This window comes from Athene cunicularia (genome assembly GCF_003259725.1).
Source record: "Athene cunicularia isolate RWA chromosome 6 unlocalized genomic scaffold, athCun1 chr6_part1, whole genome shotgun sequence".
Lineage (NCBI taxonomy): Eukaryota > Metazoa > Chordata > Aves > Strigiformes > Strigidae > Athene > Athene cunicularia.
The window spans coordinates 21,919,780-21,936,876 of record NW_020799105.1 but is presented as its reverse complement, the minus strand read 5'-3'; the positions used below and the strand labels follow the sequence as shown (position 1 = coordinate 21,936,876).

General features: G+C 39.2%; 2 protein-coding genes across 3 annotated transcripts; one reads left to right on the top strand and one right to left on the bottom strand.

The window, feature by feature from the left end:
• The first annotated feature begins 1,381 nt into the window (after window positions 1-1,381).
• On the top strand, window positions 1,382-12,501 carry IKZF5 (IKAROS family zinc finger 5). Of its 2 annotated transcripts, XM_026851379.1 has the most exons (6): window positions 1,382-1,452; window positions 2,296-2,390; window positions 2,702-2,865; window positions 3,128-3,310; window positions 8,736-9,614; window positions 12,020-12,501. In XM_026851379.1, exons 3-6 carry the CDS (start codon window positions 2,733-2,735, stop codon window positions 12,103-12,105), a joined length of 1,281 nt encoding a protein of 426 aa, XP_026707180.1. In that variant the 5' UTR covers window positions 1,382-1,452; window positions 2,296-2,390; window positions 2,702-2,732; the 3' UTR covers window positions 12,106-12,501. The 2 variants fall into 2 exon arrangements, with proteins under 2 accessions (XP_026707180.1, XP_026707181.1); XM_026851380.1 differs by having other exon boundaries at window positions 8,736-12,501.
• A 610-nt stretch (window positions 12,502-13,111) lies between these two features.
• On the bottom strand, window positions 13,112-17,094 carry PSTK (phosphoseryl-tRNA kinase; the record flags this gene model as incomplete). Its single annotated transcript, XM_026851558.1, has 5 exons — window positions 13,112-15,139; window positions 15,339-15,432; window positions 15,867-15,942; window positions 16,382-16,580; window positions 16,959-17,094. Coding segments are annotated over 5 exons (711 nt in total), but the record flags the coding sequence as incomplete, so codon positions are not given.
• Window positions 17,095-17,097: the final 3 nt, after the last annotated feature.

Below are 17,097 nucleotides of genomic sequence, written 5' to 3'. Positions count from 1 at the left end.
GCTCCCGGCTGGCCGCGGGGAGCCGGGCGGGGAGAGCCGCGCTGCTTCTCCCTTGTTTTGGAGCCGGGGAGGGGGGGGACACCCCGGGTTAACGCGGAGCTCTGCCGTGGCTGTGTCGCTCCGCGCCCACGCGTGAAGGCGGCGTGGTTCGGAGAAAGGTGGAGGAAAGGTCGGGGTGATGGTACGCTCTCGGGTGTGGGAAGGGGGCGGCGGAGCAACCGGCAGTTTTCGGTGGCGGATGACAGGTCGTGGGGCTCGGCCCGGCAGCCGCCGGCGCGGCGATTCCTCTTCCCCTTCCCACGCGCAAAACGCCTTGAGAAGGAGCAGGAAAGACTTGGATAGAGTTTGGGATCCTTCCTTCTTCCTTATTCTAAGTCTTTTGCACTGGAAAAGATGAGACTGGGGCAGAGACAGCCTCCCTGTTTTTTTCCCCTTTATTCCTTAAAAGAAAATGGGGTACATACACTCACAGTCATGATTTTATTTCTTTATAATTACTGCCGTATGAGTTCTTCGTCTGTGTGTTAAACTACTGGTTTTACTCTGTCTGAATTATTTTCTTTGGTAGAATTCTTTAGTAAAAATATTTATAATAAACGAGACAATTAACTTACTCCACATCAGCACCGTAACTACTGTTAAATCCAGCGGTTGTGCCTGTGTAGAAAATGCATAACTAGGATTCTACCTGTCAGGGTATAAAGCTGGAGAAGATGTAGTTGTTTATGCAGAAAATGTTCTGTAGAAGTAGAGTTTGAGGATCCTCTAGTGTGATCAGCCTGTTCAAGTGCATGAAACATGATCTGGTCTGCTCAGGTTTCTAATAATTGGAATTACATTTACCAGTTTGCAGTAGTGACATAGCCGGCATCTGATCTGTAGCATTCTTCCCTGAAAAGGAGAACTGCTGCTTGCATATCCATAAAAAATACCACATAAAGTCACAAAAGGTTCTTTTGTGCATACAAATATAGAGGTTTGAGGTGGTACTTAAATTGGGGTAATATAAATTTGATATAAAAAAAAGAAGGATGAATGTTTTCCAATTAAATCAGATGAGGTAGGGGAATGAGGTTTTATGCAGTTGATCACCAAAATAATGTCACCAGTCAGATTTTAAAAATTTTGTCTAGTTTTCTTTAAAAATGTCATTACAAAAGTGATTGATCAAGTAAGTTTTTGTGCCTTACACAAAGGGATACATGGATTCTTCTGTGAAAATATGGACCTTTAATGTTTCATGTTGAACCATTCAACATTTAGAATGGTTTAATTTTAAATTGTTATTTCTTATTATAATTTGGTGAGTCAGGACTCTACAATGTCCTGTTGTTCTCTTCTGTATCTTTGATTCATATCCTGATATCCTTGTTTTATTGCAGGAGACACCAACAAATGGAACACAAATTAACTTAAGCCTACACGAGGCTGGTGACACCTGAAAGAAAGAGGGTAGGCAAAATAGATGCATAAAGATGTGTTCAAAACTAACTTAATGGTGATAATAATGATAGTAGTTGAGCACACTTAGGTATGATGGGAAAGAACATACTCATCTGCATGCCAGAAATGAACTAATGCTTGTAACTAACTTTGAAAATACAGGAGTGTGTTTAAAAGTGGCCTTGAACTCAGGACTTGAGCTTTTGTAGGTCACGTAGTGCTTTATTTAGTAGCTGTTGGAAAACCAGAAAGATATTCTTAATGAAAATGTAGCATTACGAACTTTCTGATTATAACCTGCAGGAATAATAATGTGACTGACTCATTGGCCTCTTTCCAACTGAATCCTAAGTTCTGTCTTCACAAATTCATTGCAAATTGAGACTCTAGAGGTTTGTCATTTACAGTCCCAGAAAAGAGCATGACCAGTGACTTCTAGTGAATTTTTTTATTATTTCAATGCAAAATAATGAAATGGATTAAGACTTTTGTGCAGGATAGGAGACTCAGATTTTGGGAGAACTATGAAATAAGGCTTCTTTTCATCTCTGTTAATCAGCAACATTCAATTGGTTTCCCAGTATTACAGTTGCTGTAACTGACTTGCCCAACTCTGGGACTTTTTTGGAGCCACGTGTTCACCAGAGAAGCTATTAAAATGATCAGTGAGATACATGAAGGAGTGGATGCAGTCTTTGAAAAGTCTTTGTGGAAGTGTAATTGTTTTAATAAAACAGCAGTAGAGTGTTAGAATCTGTCTTTCATAACATATTTATTTTTTCAGGTTTCTTTCTTACAGCTCATGGGGTTTGGGAACAATCATAGACCTACGTTTCCTTTTTTTCTTTCCAGGAAAAGTGGAGAAGCTGTGCTCTGTGCTTTTTGTCTGACCTGTTGGGAGTACAGTTTGGAGCATGTTTGCTACTTAGCAGGGGACTGAAATTCAGGTATAATCCATATTTTTTTTTTTTAAAAAAAAAAGGACAAGTTGATTTTGGGTATTATGTTATTTTATCCAATTTGATATTGTCCTTTTATTACTGTTGCTGAAAATGGCTTCCACAGTCATGTATTTGGTGATCTTTAATGAGTTAAAAATTCTAAAAATAATATTCTTATGATTGTCAATTTGTGTGTTGAGTTATGCTGTATGATAATCGTACTCTTTCACATAACACACCCCCCCCAAACTAACTTGTTTTTTATGAATGCATTCAAATTCAATGACACCTGCATTTTGAAAAATTTTTCCTTCTAGGCACAAGAGATTGTAAACATAAAGAGTGAATATGGGTGAAAAAAAGCCAGAACCTTTGGACTTCGTAAAAGATTTTCAGGAATATCTTACACAGCAGACTCACCATGTAAATATGATTTCTGGATCAGTTAGCGGAGACAAGGAAGCAGAGACTCTTCAGGGAGGTAAGCTAATATCAGCTTTTATTTTTTTGAGAATGCAGTGTTTACATTCCAGATAATTATGCAGATGATTACAATTGTATGGAAGCATTTTGCATCACAAAAGATGTGTATGTACCTTTGTTTTGATTAGGGTATGTTTTTATAGTTCTATATATTTAAAGACAAGTGCATAGGGAAGCAAAAGATATTTGGCATATTCTCATAGCATGATAGATAGTGTCCCACGGATTCTTGATTGACATCTCTGTTGTGTTATTCACAGCTGGAACAGAGGGTGATCAGAATGGTCTGGATCATCCTTCTGTTGAAGTTTCACTGGATGAAAACTCAGGAATGTTAGTGGATGGGTTTGAAAGGACATTTGATGGAAAGTTGAAGTGTCGATACTGCAACTACGCCAGCAAAGGAACAGCACGGCTCATAGAGCATATCAGAATCCATACAGGTATGAAATACCCCCCAGTACTTCGCTGTGAGACATTGTGGTATTAACGTTGCAGTTTGTATCTGAGGAGGAGTTAGCATCTTTAAGCAGTGTGATAGTTCTTACAATTACTCAACAACTCGGGTTTTTGTTGTTGTTGTTGTTGTTGTTGTTGTTTTTTAATGTACTACTTTTGTTTAAGTTTGCCATGTACCTGTTTAAATTATGTAAATTCCAACTTACATTCGTTATTGCAGACTACTGAATTTGAAGTAAACATATATGGGAGTAAAGTTTAGCATGAAAGCATCAGTATAAATTGAAGGGCCCTAAAAGTAACTGTTAGTTTTTCCTTGCTAATCAGAAAAGGGAAAAATGTATATGCTGCCACAGGGAGATTTATAGCGGCTTTTCCTCCTGTGTTGTGGAAGTATAAAACAGGAATATTTTCATAGCTAAACATCTAGAACGTTGTGCAAAACAGGAATAAGAATAAAGTTTTCTTGGTAGAATACGCAAATGTGTGGGCATATCATCAAATAAGGGATTAATAACAGTAATGGAGAGAAAAAAAGATATTTACTGTGACTTGTAAGAGCACTTACTGTGCTTGTTAAAGAGTATTTGCCACTGTTGGGTTTATAACACTGAAAAGCAAAACTCCATGTAAAGGTTAGAATATCCTAAACTGTTTGTGAAGTCAGTTCGACTTCTTGGCAAAGATCCTTGTGAAGTCTGATTTCAGTGTCTGCTGAGTATATTACACTGATACAGAAGACTGTATGGCTGTTAACTAACTAGCGAAAGGAGAGAAAAAAATTGTGTTCTGCAAAGAATAGAAGTTTTTGTAGGTTTCCAGTCTGGTATGGACTGTCCTAAAGCTTCTAAGTGTATTATGTCAGTGGTCTTGGGTAGGTGGCATTCTAGGACTCACCTTGAAGACACGCTGTTGTAACGTGGGTGTAGTTGTAGCTCTCTTGAGGTACGGTTATTGTTAGGCAGACTTTCACCTTGCTGTGAACCATTGCTTCTCCACAGTGACTCCCAGGATGTATCTGGGGGAAGTCAGCGCTCCTTGCTGTCCTGGTTTTGGCTGGGATAGAGCTAATTTAGCAGCTAGAATAGTGCTGTGTTTTGGATTCAGTATAGGATTTGGTATGGGAAGAATGTTGATAATACATTGATGTTTTCAGTTGTTGCTAAGAAATCAAGGTCCTTTTGGCTTCCTGTGTCCTGCTAGTGTGCGGATGCACGTGAAGCTGGGAGGGACCATGGCCAGAGCAACGGACCCAGATTGGCCAGTGGAATATTCCACGTTTGTACAACGTCCTGCTCAGTATAGACATGAAGGTTGATGGGGAAGCTCTGTTTTTTCTGGAATTGTGTTTTGGGATTTTTTCCCTCTTCTGGGATTGCTAGCCAGGAACGGACTGGGCATCAATTGGCAGGTGGTGAGAGTCGCATTGTGCATTAGTCATTTGTATATTCTATTATTACTATAATTATTATTTTAATTTTATTTCAATTATTAACTTGTTTTTAGCTCAGCCTACGAGTCTCCTTACCTTTATCCTACAGTTCACTCCTTTCCCCCAGGGCAGGGAAGGGTCAGCAAGCAGCTGCATGGTGTTTGGCTGCCAGCTGGGTTTAAACTGCAGCAGTTGCATTGGCCCTGCAGTGTTGGCTTGTTTTGACAAGGTGTAATGGGATAGAAAATAGCAACCAACTAGAAATAAAAGAGTTGTGAGGTTTAGACTCTGAAGATAGTCATAGAATGGTTCTGTGATTTTATAAATTCCTCTCTTGTGCTACCATGAGCTACCTCTATGTGTAGCTGTTGCTGTTTTCAGATTCCCAGTGGAAATTTTGTGTAGTTCCAGTAGTGGATAAAATACTGTTGCTTGTGTACCTGCATCTGACACAGTGTTAATGCCATGGCTTGCTGCAGATCTGTAAAGCAGCAGTGTGTTTTGGAGCATTTTTTTGGTCTAGTTTTTCAGAAAGCAGTTACAGCTTTACCTACCATTTGCCTTGTGGCATGTGGACAAGTTATTTTTCTTTTAACAGCTTTCCTCTGTGCAGTGCTATTTCTGAGCTTGTGAAATGAGCGTCATGTAGTGGGAGAAGCTGTACTGCAGACTAAGGCAGCTCATTTTTAAATGGTACTTAAAGATGCAGAAGTAACATTGACTTTCATGTCTTTTCAGTAGCTTGTTGCTATTACCATCTAAAAACTTGCATCCCTTGGCCCACAGTTACTGCTACCCAGTTGTCAACGTGAGCAGATGGGCTGCTAAAGCTGTGATGGGAGATATAAATTGCTACTAGAAGATGTTGGTATATTTGCTGATATATTTGATGTTCTTGGTATATTTGCTGATTCTTGAGATGGTTTTGGCATGCATGGGGTTTCTCAAACAGAACAACTGAAATAATGTGTTGTAACTTAAATGTAATAAATTTTAGCCATACTAGAGAGCAAAAAAATGAAATCTTCCTTCTTTAAGTATCAAAATGTTGGTATTGTGTGTCAGCATTCCTTCTCTTATTCCTGGAAGCTGCCTAGCTTTTTTTATACCCTCAAATATTAGGTTTATAGTTTTTCGAAGTTTTCAGAATGCCTCCTTTAGGGAGTAGAGGTCACTAAGTGGCTAGAGGTAGCAGAACAATTCCTGCTGCAGATTATGACCATTTCAGCACAGTTGCAGCATAATGTATACGAAAGCAACATAGATTTCAGTAAAGAATTGGATACTGAGAAATGTCCTCAAAATTCTCTGACCCAGTGGTTATTATCCAGAAACAAACATTCCATGACCTACACAAATTTGGGTTTTAGGGCAAAGCATAATACTTTGGGTTTATGCCTTGACTAACATTTTGAGTAGTTTCTCATGGTTGTAGCATATGACATTGTTGGCATTATACAAGAAGAATGGAGCTTTTCATGTGGGTTGACAATTGTCTCAGTGCTGCTCCAGGTGTTCCCGTTATCAGAGGGTATATGCATGACTTACTTCATCAAAGAAACTTCCACAAAGGTGCTAGGATAAGGTAGCCAAATTGAAGGCATGCATTACTCTACTTAAAATCATGCAGTCTGAATTATTTCCATTCCAGAAAGCAAACTAGCTGTGAGAGGGGGATACTGGGGGTTTCTGCCTACTGTCTGTCAGAGCTTCAGCAGTTTGAACACACCTTCACCCAGTCAACACTTCATAGCCAAATTACTAGTTCAAACATCTCTGGTGCCCAGTGAAATGCCAGTAACTGTGCAGTGATAACAGTTCATTTCCCTGTACCAATCCATTGCCCTATACCCTATAATATCGACAACAGTCTCGGGCTGCCAGAGGCCTTTTTGTTTCTCTGTATAGTTTCCCCTCTGCCTTCTTGCAATTTGTTTCATATCCTTAATTTTAATACAGCACTGCATGGTGTGCTGATGGCAACACCATTTGGCCATTACCTTAATAGCTCTTCAGAAAGCCCCAATTTGTTAGTTTGTACAGAAACAGGAGACTCCAGAACGAGGAAGGGTGGTTTTGGTTTGGTTTTCTTGGTTGTTTTGTTGTTTTTTTTTTTCTTTTCACTTAAGGGCAAGGAAATCCAAGACCTGAGTGTAGTTTTGCTCAGAAGCATGGAGGGGAGGCATGGCAAAAGGCCAAGAGGTGGATTGCATGAACTATGAAGGCTCAGAGTGACTGAATCAGCATTAAAATCAGGTAGTGATAGCTGGCTAGTAGCCTCAGAACTCTGCAAGGAAACAGATAATGCATCCGGGATAACATGAGTGCAGCAAGGTGTCTGCCAAAGTAATTGTGGCCCAGGCAGGATCACGCAACCATTAAGTGCAACTTGCCACAGAATTAATTTCATGCTGAGTCTGACAGCAGTATAATTAGTAGTTCACCAGCTGTGTCGTATTAAGGGCGTGCAACATGGTATGTGAATATTTGTCTCTGTGTAACCAGTTTAGAATGAAGACCATTCAGATTGACAAGCTCTTTGTGAACCCACAGTTTGTCAGTCTTATGTCATTGTTTGTACCAGATCTCCAGCTCTTTACACGTGTGTGTCTCAGTATGTGTATATACACCCACCTATCTGAATATATTTATAAGATTATGGAAAAATTGTATTTTCAGTTGGTGCAAATAACATGCTTAAAAGTAGCACAAAAATTGCTTGCTCTTTTCTTGAAGAGCCAGTGATGTAGGGGGAAAAAAAAAAATCTTCTGTTCAGTGTGCTAAATTGTGATTCCAAACTGTGGGATGCTCAGCATGGGAAGGGTTTTCTCTATCAGTCCCATCTTACGGGGCCTGTAGAGCACTCACTGTGTCACAGTGGCTCTCGCTGCCTGCAGATCTCTGGCTTCTACAGTTGTTCTAGATGGATTTTGAAAGCCACAAACCAGATGTATTGCCCTGTGGTTTAAAATGATAGAAAATGCTCCAGAAAAACCCATAAAGGCTGAAGAAGAGGAGTCCACTCGCTTTACTTGCCTTTTTTTTTTTTTTTTTTTTTTTCTGAGTTTGTCAGGCTGTGTGGCAAGAGAATCAGTTGCACAACAGTGATTTAGAAATTGATCTGACATTCTAGATAGGAAGATAAGATGATGTTTCGTTTCAGCACCTGAACGTGCATCAAATCCTTTAGGACTTTTCTAATGTTGCAGACCTGGATCTAAAAACTCCTAGAAGATCAGCCTATGAAAGGAAAATCAGAAGTCTCAAAAGTATTGTGTTACAAATGTGTTGGCCTGTAATTATGTTTGCAAGTTTTCTAAGTACTTTTAAAAGTGTTAATGTGAATATCTCTTAAGTATTTAATAGAAGAGCAAAGTCCTACCTGTCAGAAAGGAGAATACTTGACTTTCATGTCTGAGAGAGCACATGGCTGTCCAGGGATTAGCTGCCTTTTGTGTTCGTTCAGAGCTCTTTAGCCACAGGATCCTTTTTCAAAATTCAGTTCTTGAGTGGATGCACAGGTTATTTAGATAATAGGAATGTTTGGAAGATATCAAAAGGATACCCTCCATCAATGTTTAAACACAGTTACTGACTACACTTTGGTGGTACAGACATTTCTGTAGCCAGCTACTTATGTGCTTTGTAGGCGAGGTAGAGTTTGGATCCAGTTAAGAGCACCACACAGACATCATGGCATTCAGTCCTTGGCATCACTGCTGCAATTCCTAGTCAGGTTATTTGTTAGGCTAATTCTGGTCACATCTTTTAATTGTGTTTGCTATCACTTGGGTGAGGCAGAGATGTCTTAATCTACTCCACTCTTCCACCACATATCCTGCTAAACTCAAGACTAGCAGTGACTCTGAAGCTGAGCTGTTTGATAAGCAGCTCCCAGTCAGCTACTTTCTGTTCCTTGAAATGCTTTTTTCAAGCACTTGGAGATGCTGTAGTATAATCTGTTTTAATTTTCCAGGTGAGAAGCCGCACAGGTGCCATCTGTGTCCCTTTGCATCAGCTTATGAACGTCACCTGGAAGCTCACATGCGATCGCATACTGGTGAAAAACCATACAAATGTGAACTGTGTTCCTTTCGCTGCAGTGACAGAAGCAATTTATCTCACCACCGCAGGCGCAAACATAAAATGGTGCCTGTCAAGGGTACAAGGTCTTCCCTAAGCAGCAAGAAAATGTGGGGGGTTTTGCAGAAGAAGACCAGCAATTTAGGGTACAGCAGAAGAGCATTAATTAATTTGAGTCCACCTTCCATGGTGGTTCAGAAACCAGACTACCTTAATGATTTCACTCACGAAATCCCAAATATCCAGACGGAAGCCTATGAGAGTATGACAAAATCAACCCAGAGCGGTGGGTTGCCAAGAGATCCACAAGACCTTATGGTAGATAATCCTTTAAACCAGCTCTCTACGTTAGCCGGACAGTTATCTAGCTTGCCACCTGAAAACCAAAATCCAGCCTCTCCTGATGTTGTTTCCTGTCAAGATGAAAAGCCTTTCATGATACAGCAGCCTGCTGCTCCTGCTGTGGTTTCAGCTGTGTCAGCAAATATTCCTCAAAATTCATCTCCGACCAGCCCAGATCCTCGGCCTACACACAATCAAAGGAACTATAGTCCCGTGGCAGGTCCCAGCAGTGAGCGCAGTGCCCACACCAGTACTCCCAGCATAAGTAACAGTCAACCGAGTACTCCGGCTCCAACCCTTCCAGTTCAGGACCCTCAGCTTCTGCATCACTGCCAACACTGTGACATGTACTTTGCGGACAATATCCTTTATACTATTCACATGGGATGTCATGGATTTGAAAATCCTTTCCAGTGCAACATATGTGGGTGTAAGTGTAAAAATAAGTATGACTTTGCTTGCCATTTTGCAAGAGGCCAACATAGTCAACATTGACTGAGAACATGCTTTCATTTAGTTTTTTAACATATTACAATATATTTTTCATACTTGCTGAAGAAAAGCTTGCACATTCCCATAAGGAATCTTCACATTAATCAATTTGACAAAGGAGGCAAATTTATTTCTATGTTGTAAAACTTGCCAGGGAAATTTTATATAAGATGTGATTGTTATTTTATATGTAGCCTTTCAAAAAAGCTGAGAGTGCTATAAGAATTGGAATGCATTTACATGCTTTGGTTGCTAAATTTACGTTGCTTGCACTTAATCCCAATAAACATTCTACAAATACAGAAGCAGAGCATGTGTCCTGAAACATAGGATGCAATTATTGGACCGTTTACTAGGCAAGACCAAATATATTAATCCTAAAATACAAAAAGTTAATTCAGTGGCACGTGGTTACTTTTGAGGCTTACTTATGCTTAAAAATTTAGCTACTCCAAACTGGAAAAAGAAACAGACGCAACTTTCACGTACGAATTCAGTTTGATGTAAAACTTCCTGTAATCTGAAGGTTACTAATAAGTTTTTGCATAGTATAGTGAAAACCCTTCATGCCAGGGCTCAAACACTAATTTAACCATTAGTTTTAAAACTCGTCACAAAACTAGAAGATAACAGGTGATTATGAATGAAACTCTGGTAGGAAAAGAGAGTTAAAAGCTTGTCGTTCGCTAATTACACAAGAGAAGAATTAAATATGACACCTTATTTTAAACTACACTTACCAAAATTTTACATGTCATTCTTTTTCAAAGGTAATTCTTAACAGTCATAATAAAGAGCTTGTAGAACTAATATATATTCTGTGAGATTTTTAACTGCCTTAAACTAATTTGTACAGCTGTTTAAAGTTTGCACAATTGGACTTCTGTCTTGCTGATAGAAGTTCTATGAGAAACAAACAAGAGGTTTACAAATTAAAAAAAAACGTTTGTTCAGTTTTATCTTGGGCCAAGCTACAACTTACAGGTTGCCTGTATGTTTGAAAGTTGTATAATCTAGTTTACTGTAAACTTCAGCTAACTTGGAAGTCAGTCTGTCTGTCCCTTCCCCCACATCTGTTGTGGCTTTGGTAGAAATAAGGGGAAAGGCTTCTGGGTTATCTGAACTGTTCATGTGGTAGGTGAAGAAATACCGGCTGGCTACATTTGAAGTCGTTGTGATTAATAATTGTCGGTGGCAAATGGTAACTAAAGATGTTCATGAAGTCCATTGCACATGTTGGGGTTTTATTTTACGCTGTACATCTTACTTTAGAAGCACCTAGGCTAACGAACAGGCACTTTAATTTAAACCTAAAATAAAACATCTTAGCAAAATTAATAAAAGCTCTTAATGTTGCTACACAGGAATTTGTAATGTTTCCAAAAAAGTGAAGAACTGTTACTTTTCCTATATTTAGACATGCACTTTTACCTTAGTTTGTCTTACTTGAGGCAAATTAAAGCTTCCCTTATGTATTCTCCTTTTAGTATCAGCAAAATATGGCAAGAGATATGTTTTGTTTAAAGCAGGAAGATTTTATTCATGTTGTGCAAGTCAGAGGTTGGAATCTGAATAGCAAATGTTTGGCTTATTCAAATCTATATTGTTCTGGGAGCTAAAACTTCCTGAAGCTGATGGAAAAAACTTACAATGACTTCAGTGTAAGATCAACGTAGGAGAAACCACCCTTCTGAGAATTTTAGCTTTAGAAGTAGTTTTGACTTCAGTGAATTAGAAATTTGGGAACCAAATATGTTTCTCTCTACCTAATTTACTGACTGTTGAATTTTCTGTGCTTAAGTAACCAGTTGAAGGAAATGGGATTCTTGGCTGCACATAGTCTTGTAGTAATGACGTCAAAAATATACCACTGAAGTACTTCCAGTGTAGTGAAGAAGAATGATAACACACTACCACTCCAGAAACTGTTTTTGGTTTCAGGCCTTGTTCAAACCCCATTTCAGTGGATTTGTAAAACAGAATGTAATTTCCACTTTTCATAATGACACTTTTTATAGTTCCAAAATGTCTCTTTGTTGCTTTACACTTTTAAGTTATAAGCAAAACTGCAACTCTGTGTGCATAAACGTACAGAGTCCTTCATTTTAAGGACTAAAAGTTGACTGAACGGGAATCCCATTTGGAAGCTACTGCTCCTGTACAGGTTTGCAACATGACTCTTTTTAGTCAAAGAATACTGCAGGAGTGACAGCCCTCTTTTGATTGTGAATTGGCACATTCGAAAAAATCTAAATTTGGCTAAAATACAGTATTAGATCAACAGATGTTACTGTTGAAGAGCATTAGTGATTTACAGAGATCATTTTCCTTGCCTTTTGCTAGCTGCTGCACACTTGTATTCCTCAGCTGTGGTGGCTCCAAGGAGTATTCTGAAATGGTGGGGCTCCAGGAGCACCTTCCAGCACTGAATGATGCCGATCAGAACCCCAGAGTTCTCTTTGGTTTGCGGCTCCAGCCTTTCCCTCTCCTGGTGGCAGTACAGAGATTAACTCCAAAATGCACACGTGTGGTTTTGAGATTTCATCCATTCCATTTATGCCATTTCTGATCCGTTAGGACTTTCACTGACAGTGCCTGTGAACTATAAACTTTCCTTTTTGTGTCAGCTAATGATTTGGCGATTTAGAAAAAGGACTTCTGAACCATGATGCTCCTGAACAAAATTTTAACTAGCAGAAGAATTAGATCACAAATAGGTCACTGACTGCAAGAAGCCTGTGTGATCTTACTGAAAAGGGGCCCTCATTTAGGAGGGGATCCTCTGTTGCAGGGGAACATATGTTCTTAATTATAGAACTCAGTATAAAAAAAAAAAAAATTGTAACCCCAAACCTTACAAATAGCTGTTTAGAAGTATTTTAATACTGCTGACTTAATACCATTGTTTCTGCTTCGAAGTACCTAAGGAAGAGAAAATTAGCTTGAACATCTATAAACTGTTGAGCAATTAAAAAAATATTTTTCCTTCTTTCCTCTTGCAAGTTCCCTTGCAGGGGGGTTCTTCGGCAGCAGCAGGCCTTGGTGTTCATCCCTTGATCTGCAACCAGATCTGTGGGGCGGATCCCTGCTGACTAATTATTAATTTTTCAGTGTAATGCTGTGTGTTCAGTTGTGCCAAACGTCACCATGACTATATCTGTTTCCTTCTGTCTACTGAGTAGGTGTGGAAGGTGAACTTTCATATTAGTTTTTCATAATTTTGTACATACTATTTAATTTAAAGAGCAGAATAAGGACTGGAAAGTTGTTTTAGAGTATGATCGTGATGATTCCCTTGCACAAGTAAGGCCTTACTCAGAGTCAAGGAGGGATACTTGGCAGGAATTGTGGGCTCGAGTCCTCGGGTAATAGGACTTTTCATATTGAGTTCTCAGTGTGCTGCACTGCACTAACTTCTTTTTTGTTTGTTTTTGGGTTTTTTGTTTGTTTTTTAAAAAAAATCCGTATATTATAAGGCAGTGATTAGCATTTTAACTTGTCTTAACAGGGAAGTTTGGGAATGAGCTGAAATTTTTCCATAGCTTGACTCTGTTAAATTCTGTAGTTGAAAAAAAACCCAATTAACTGTGGATTTTTTGTTTTTATTGTAATGGATTGTTTTATGGATTCGTTGACATTTTTAACATGCACTATTTATAGTTCTCTCAACATAGACTTCTTATTCTTATGAATATTCTGATGAACATGCAAATATTAGACTGAGTATCTTAGTAGATTATCTCAGTTAATACTTAAGCCAACTGTGAAGCAGCTAATAGGGAAAAATAGTTGGTTTTTTCGCAGTTACATGTTTAGATAAAGAGGATTTTGACATAAAACATTGATTGGCATTTTAACATAAAACTCAGTGTTGGAAGACGTTCCAACAGTGTTTCCTAGCAAAATGATCTGTTGCTATTTGTTTTGTTCCAGAATGTTTGGGGGGTGTTTGCTTTTTGTTTCTTTTTGACGAAGGGAATGTAATTTAGAAGTCTTCACTGGCAAGTTTTCTATTCATCTTAAGCTTCTTTGAAAATCTACAGCAAATGGATGTTCTGCTGCAGGAAATCTATCCCCTGCTGAAGCATTTTTCATTGAGCAATCTTTGTGTATGTGCTTCTAAGTACCTGCTTTGTTAATAATATGTATTTCAGTGTAAAGAGCATATTTTGTATGCAGAAATGAAACCTGTTAAGAGTTGTAAAATAAATTTTATTGTGTAGTGAATGTTTTCAGATGACAAGGTTAATTCTGAAATAATTATATCTAGTGTAGTTCATGTTGTGAAGCTTTGCTTTTGTAAGATAGGAATAAAATAACACTTTCTAATTAAGTCTTATGTTAATTCTTAATTGCATATGCTTCAACAGGTGGAACTGATGAACTAGCTGTGGTTTAGATATGGTAAGGAATGTCAGCTTACCTTTCGGGTAAGCAAGGAACAGTGTGAGGAACATGTTTGGAGTCTTAATTTGAAATGCTTAATTTCGGTGCTGACCCAGGACATGCTTCTATTCCTTTCCACTGTTAATCTTGCCCATTTGGTCATCATCTGAATTCTTTGTTGCCTCTTACTCATATTTCCTCCTTAACAAGAGTGGTTCTCTGTCTGAAATCTGAGTTTTTATCATGGAGAGGTGGTTGTTGCTGCATATGGGACTTGTAAGTAGATTCCTATTAGCAACATTGGAGGTAGCACCAAGTTCCTCTGGACACTGGAGTTAATTCTCCCCGCGTGTGTACCTGCACACAACCCTCCAGCTTCAGGTGCTTTGCAGTTTGCGTCACAGAAACAAGAGAGAACCCTCTTGCTTCTTGGTTTTGTACCTTCCCAGGCATGTGCTCTCTGTACTTGCTACCCATTTGCCGGAGCATAGCAGGTCACCATGCAGGGGGTGATCTCCAAAACTGCAGCCAGAGGCAGCTCTGAGAAAGCTGATCCAGCCTGAAGTTAGTCTCCCTGTAAGCAGGAAACAGGACTAGATGACTTAAGTGTTCCTCCAAGGCTAACTTTTTCTATGATTCTGTGAAATTTAAATAAAATCTGATGGTTTGTTATTGGCTTGATCTTCAAAGTCAAACAGAGGATGTAAGGTGGTATTTCTCTTCCATATGGGGAGAGGAGTTTGAGAAGGCACAAGCCTCCAGAGCAGGAACCTGGAGATCTCACACATCTTCAACTGTACTGAAATTTAGTACTGAAAAAGTACTAAATTTTAAACACTCTGGCCTCCTAAAAGACACCACCACACTCTCACTATTTTAAAATGTATTTATTAACTACATTTGTTGCCTCATGCTGGAATGAAGAAATGACACTTGTAGCAGGGTCAGAATATTGATTTTGTAGGCAAATAGGGCTTTTCAAATTTCTTCCTTGCCGCAAGTCTTCCAAAAATTCTATTTTGAGTTTGTTAAGTTCTGCCGCCAGGCTCTTCATCTCACTTGGAAGTATGTTTTTATCTAAAAGCAGATTAAAGCCAAACTTTTTAACTTCAATCTTAAAAGACAAAATTTACACAGAGTCACATTCTACAACTAATTATGACCAAACTTCTGAAGGCAATTGCCTCAGTCCCACCGGCAGGGTGGGGATTCCTTAACAATTTACGCCAGGGGAGTTTCATGGGTTTAGTCTCGGGGCAGAATGTGCTACACGTACCTTTTGCAGCCTTCATTGTCTGTGAGATGATGCGTCTGCAGGCCTGGTCAGCCTGATGGACAGCACTAGCCGCACAGATTGCTCGATCTGCTTCCTAGCCAGGGTGACCAACAGAAGGGAAGAATACATGCAAAGGCATTAAATTTGATTTAGACTGTCATTTGATTTAGACTGAGTGATGGTGCAGCACACACCTGCTCCTCTGAAGTCAGAGGCAGGTGACTGCCAGAGACAGAGCTGCAGTCAGAAGTGAGAACTATTTTCCTCAGTGTGATGGAAAGGCTCCAAGCTCCAAAATCTTTTTACTGCTCTAGGACATATAATTTAAATTTCAGTGGTTTAACTTACTAAGGTGACAAAAGTACCCACTTCAAATAGGACTGACTCTTCTGTGTAGGCTTTTGTAATCAAGAAATGCAGTAGCTGTTTCTCAGTTTCTGTCATCACTGTGTTCTGAATACAACACCGGAATCACTCACTCCTTCACCATCATTTGACAGAGCTGTGATTGCACAGACAAGCTACTACCTTTTGCTCAGTGTTCTCCTCCAGTTGCTTCACTGGATTTTCCAAAGCAGTGGCCAGCAAACTAATTATCTGCTCACTAAGAAAACAAACAAAACCCACATTAATCAAACAGCTTCACCGAAGATTTTTCTTTCATTTTGTAATGAAACTTCATACAAGAAAAAAAAGGGAGTTTTCAGTTAAATTTGAGGCAATTAAATAATCTTTGTACGGCAAGTTAGACGAAAAACAATTACAGCTAAAACCACAGCAAATTATTTCCACTCCTAATGTATTAACAATTTATGTAAATTACTCAAAAATAGTTTAGAAATGCAGTTAGTTTTGAGGTTAACTCTGCAAAGAATGGTGGCCGCGAGTTCCCAACAACTGGCGTATATGGTGTGTAACTGATGGGCTTCCAAAAATTACCCTACAGAATTGTTTTACATAGTTTAGACACAGCAAAAAGCTTCTACACCCCATTCATGAAAACAGTACTTAGTGAAAACCCCAGCATCGTCCCAGTAGCATACTCATCCTCCAAAGTGCAATCAAAACTTTTCAGAATGAGGCTGTTCTGTTCCCATGCATTTTTCTTGAGATCTGGCATTTCTATTTTTCTTGCCATTAAATTTATCGTCTGGTCAGGTAACGGATGACTTCTCAGACGATTTCTCTGCAAGCAGCATTCAACTGGACAGTCTAAAAATAGCTGGCAGAAGCTCAAGGAATCTAAAAGAGCATAAAGAGACCATTTTACCTTTAAACTGCTCAAATAAAGATTTCTGAGAGCAACGTGCACAAGAAAGGCTTTAAGTGAATGAGGAACTTCTATGCTAGTTCTGACCCTGAAAAGAATACAAGTATGCAAACAATTTCACCTTCGGGGCTGCTTAAGTAGTAACTTCTGAGATCAACATGCTAAGGCTTTAAGTGACCTAGTAATTTCTAATAATAGAGTAATAAGATTGATGCTTGGTATAGTGCAGGCATCTAGCAATTAAGAATAATAAATGTTCCACACCTGCACTTAAAGAAAGGCAGCTGAAGTGCACTGAATTTCCTACAAGGGGGAAAACGTTCTTAAGCTTAGGAACAAAGAGGAATTACATTTGCGAGCCAGCTGGTACACCTCGTATCTCATGCTCTGGTAATAAAAATTGTCATCCAAGATCAAGTAGAGCGGCCCAGTCGCGGCTGCTTGTGTCCCGTCCCGGCCAGCTCCGGCGTGACTCTCCGCCGCGGGCAG

Coding starts and splice junctions, on each gene's coding strand:
- IKZF5 (XM_026851379.1), top strand. CDS start 2,733: ATGGGTGAAAAAAAGCCAGAACCTTTGGACTTCGTAAAAGATTTTCAG. Junction 3,311..8,735: donor GCATATCAGAATCCATACAG/GTATGAAATACC, acceptor TTAATTTTCCAG/GTGAGAAGCCGCACAGGTGC. Junction 9,615..12,019: donor CCAGTGCAACATATGTGGGT/GTAAGTGTAAAA, acceptor GCCTTTTGCTAG/CTGCTGCACACTTGTATTCC.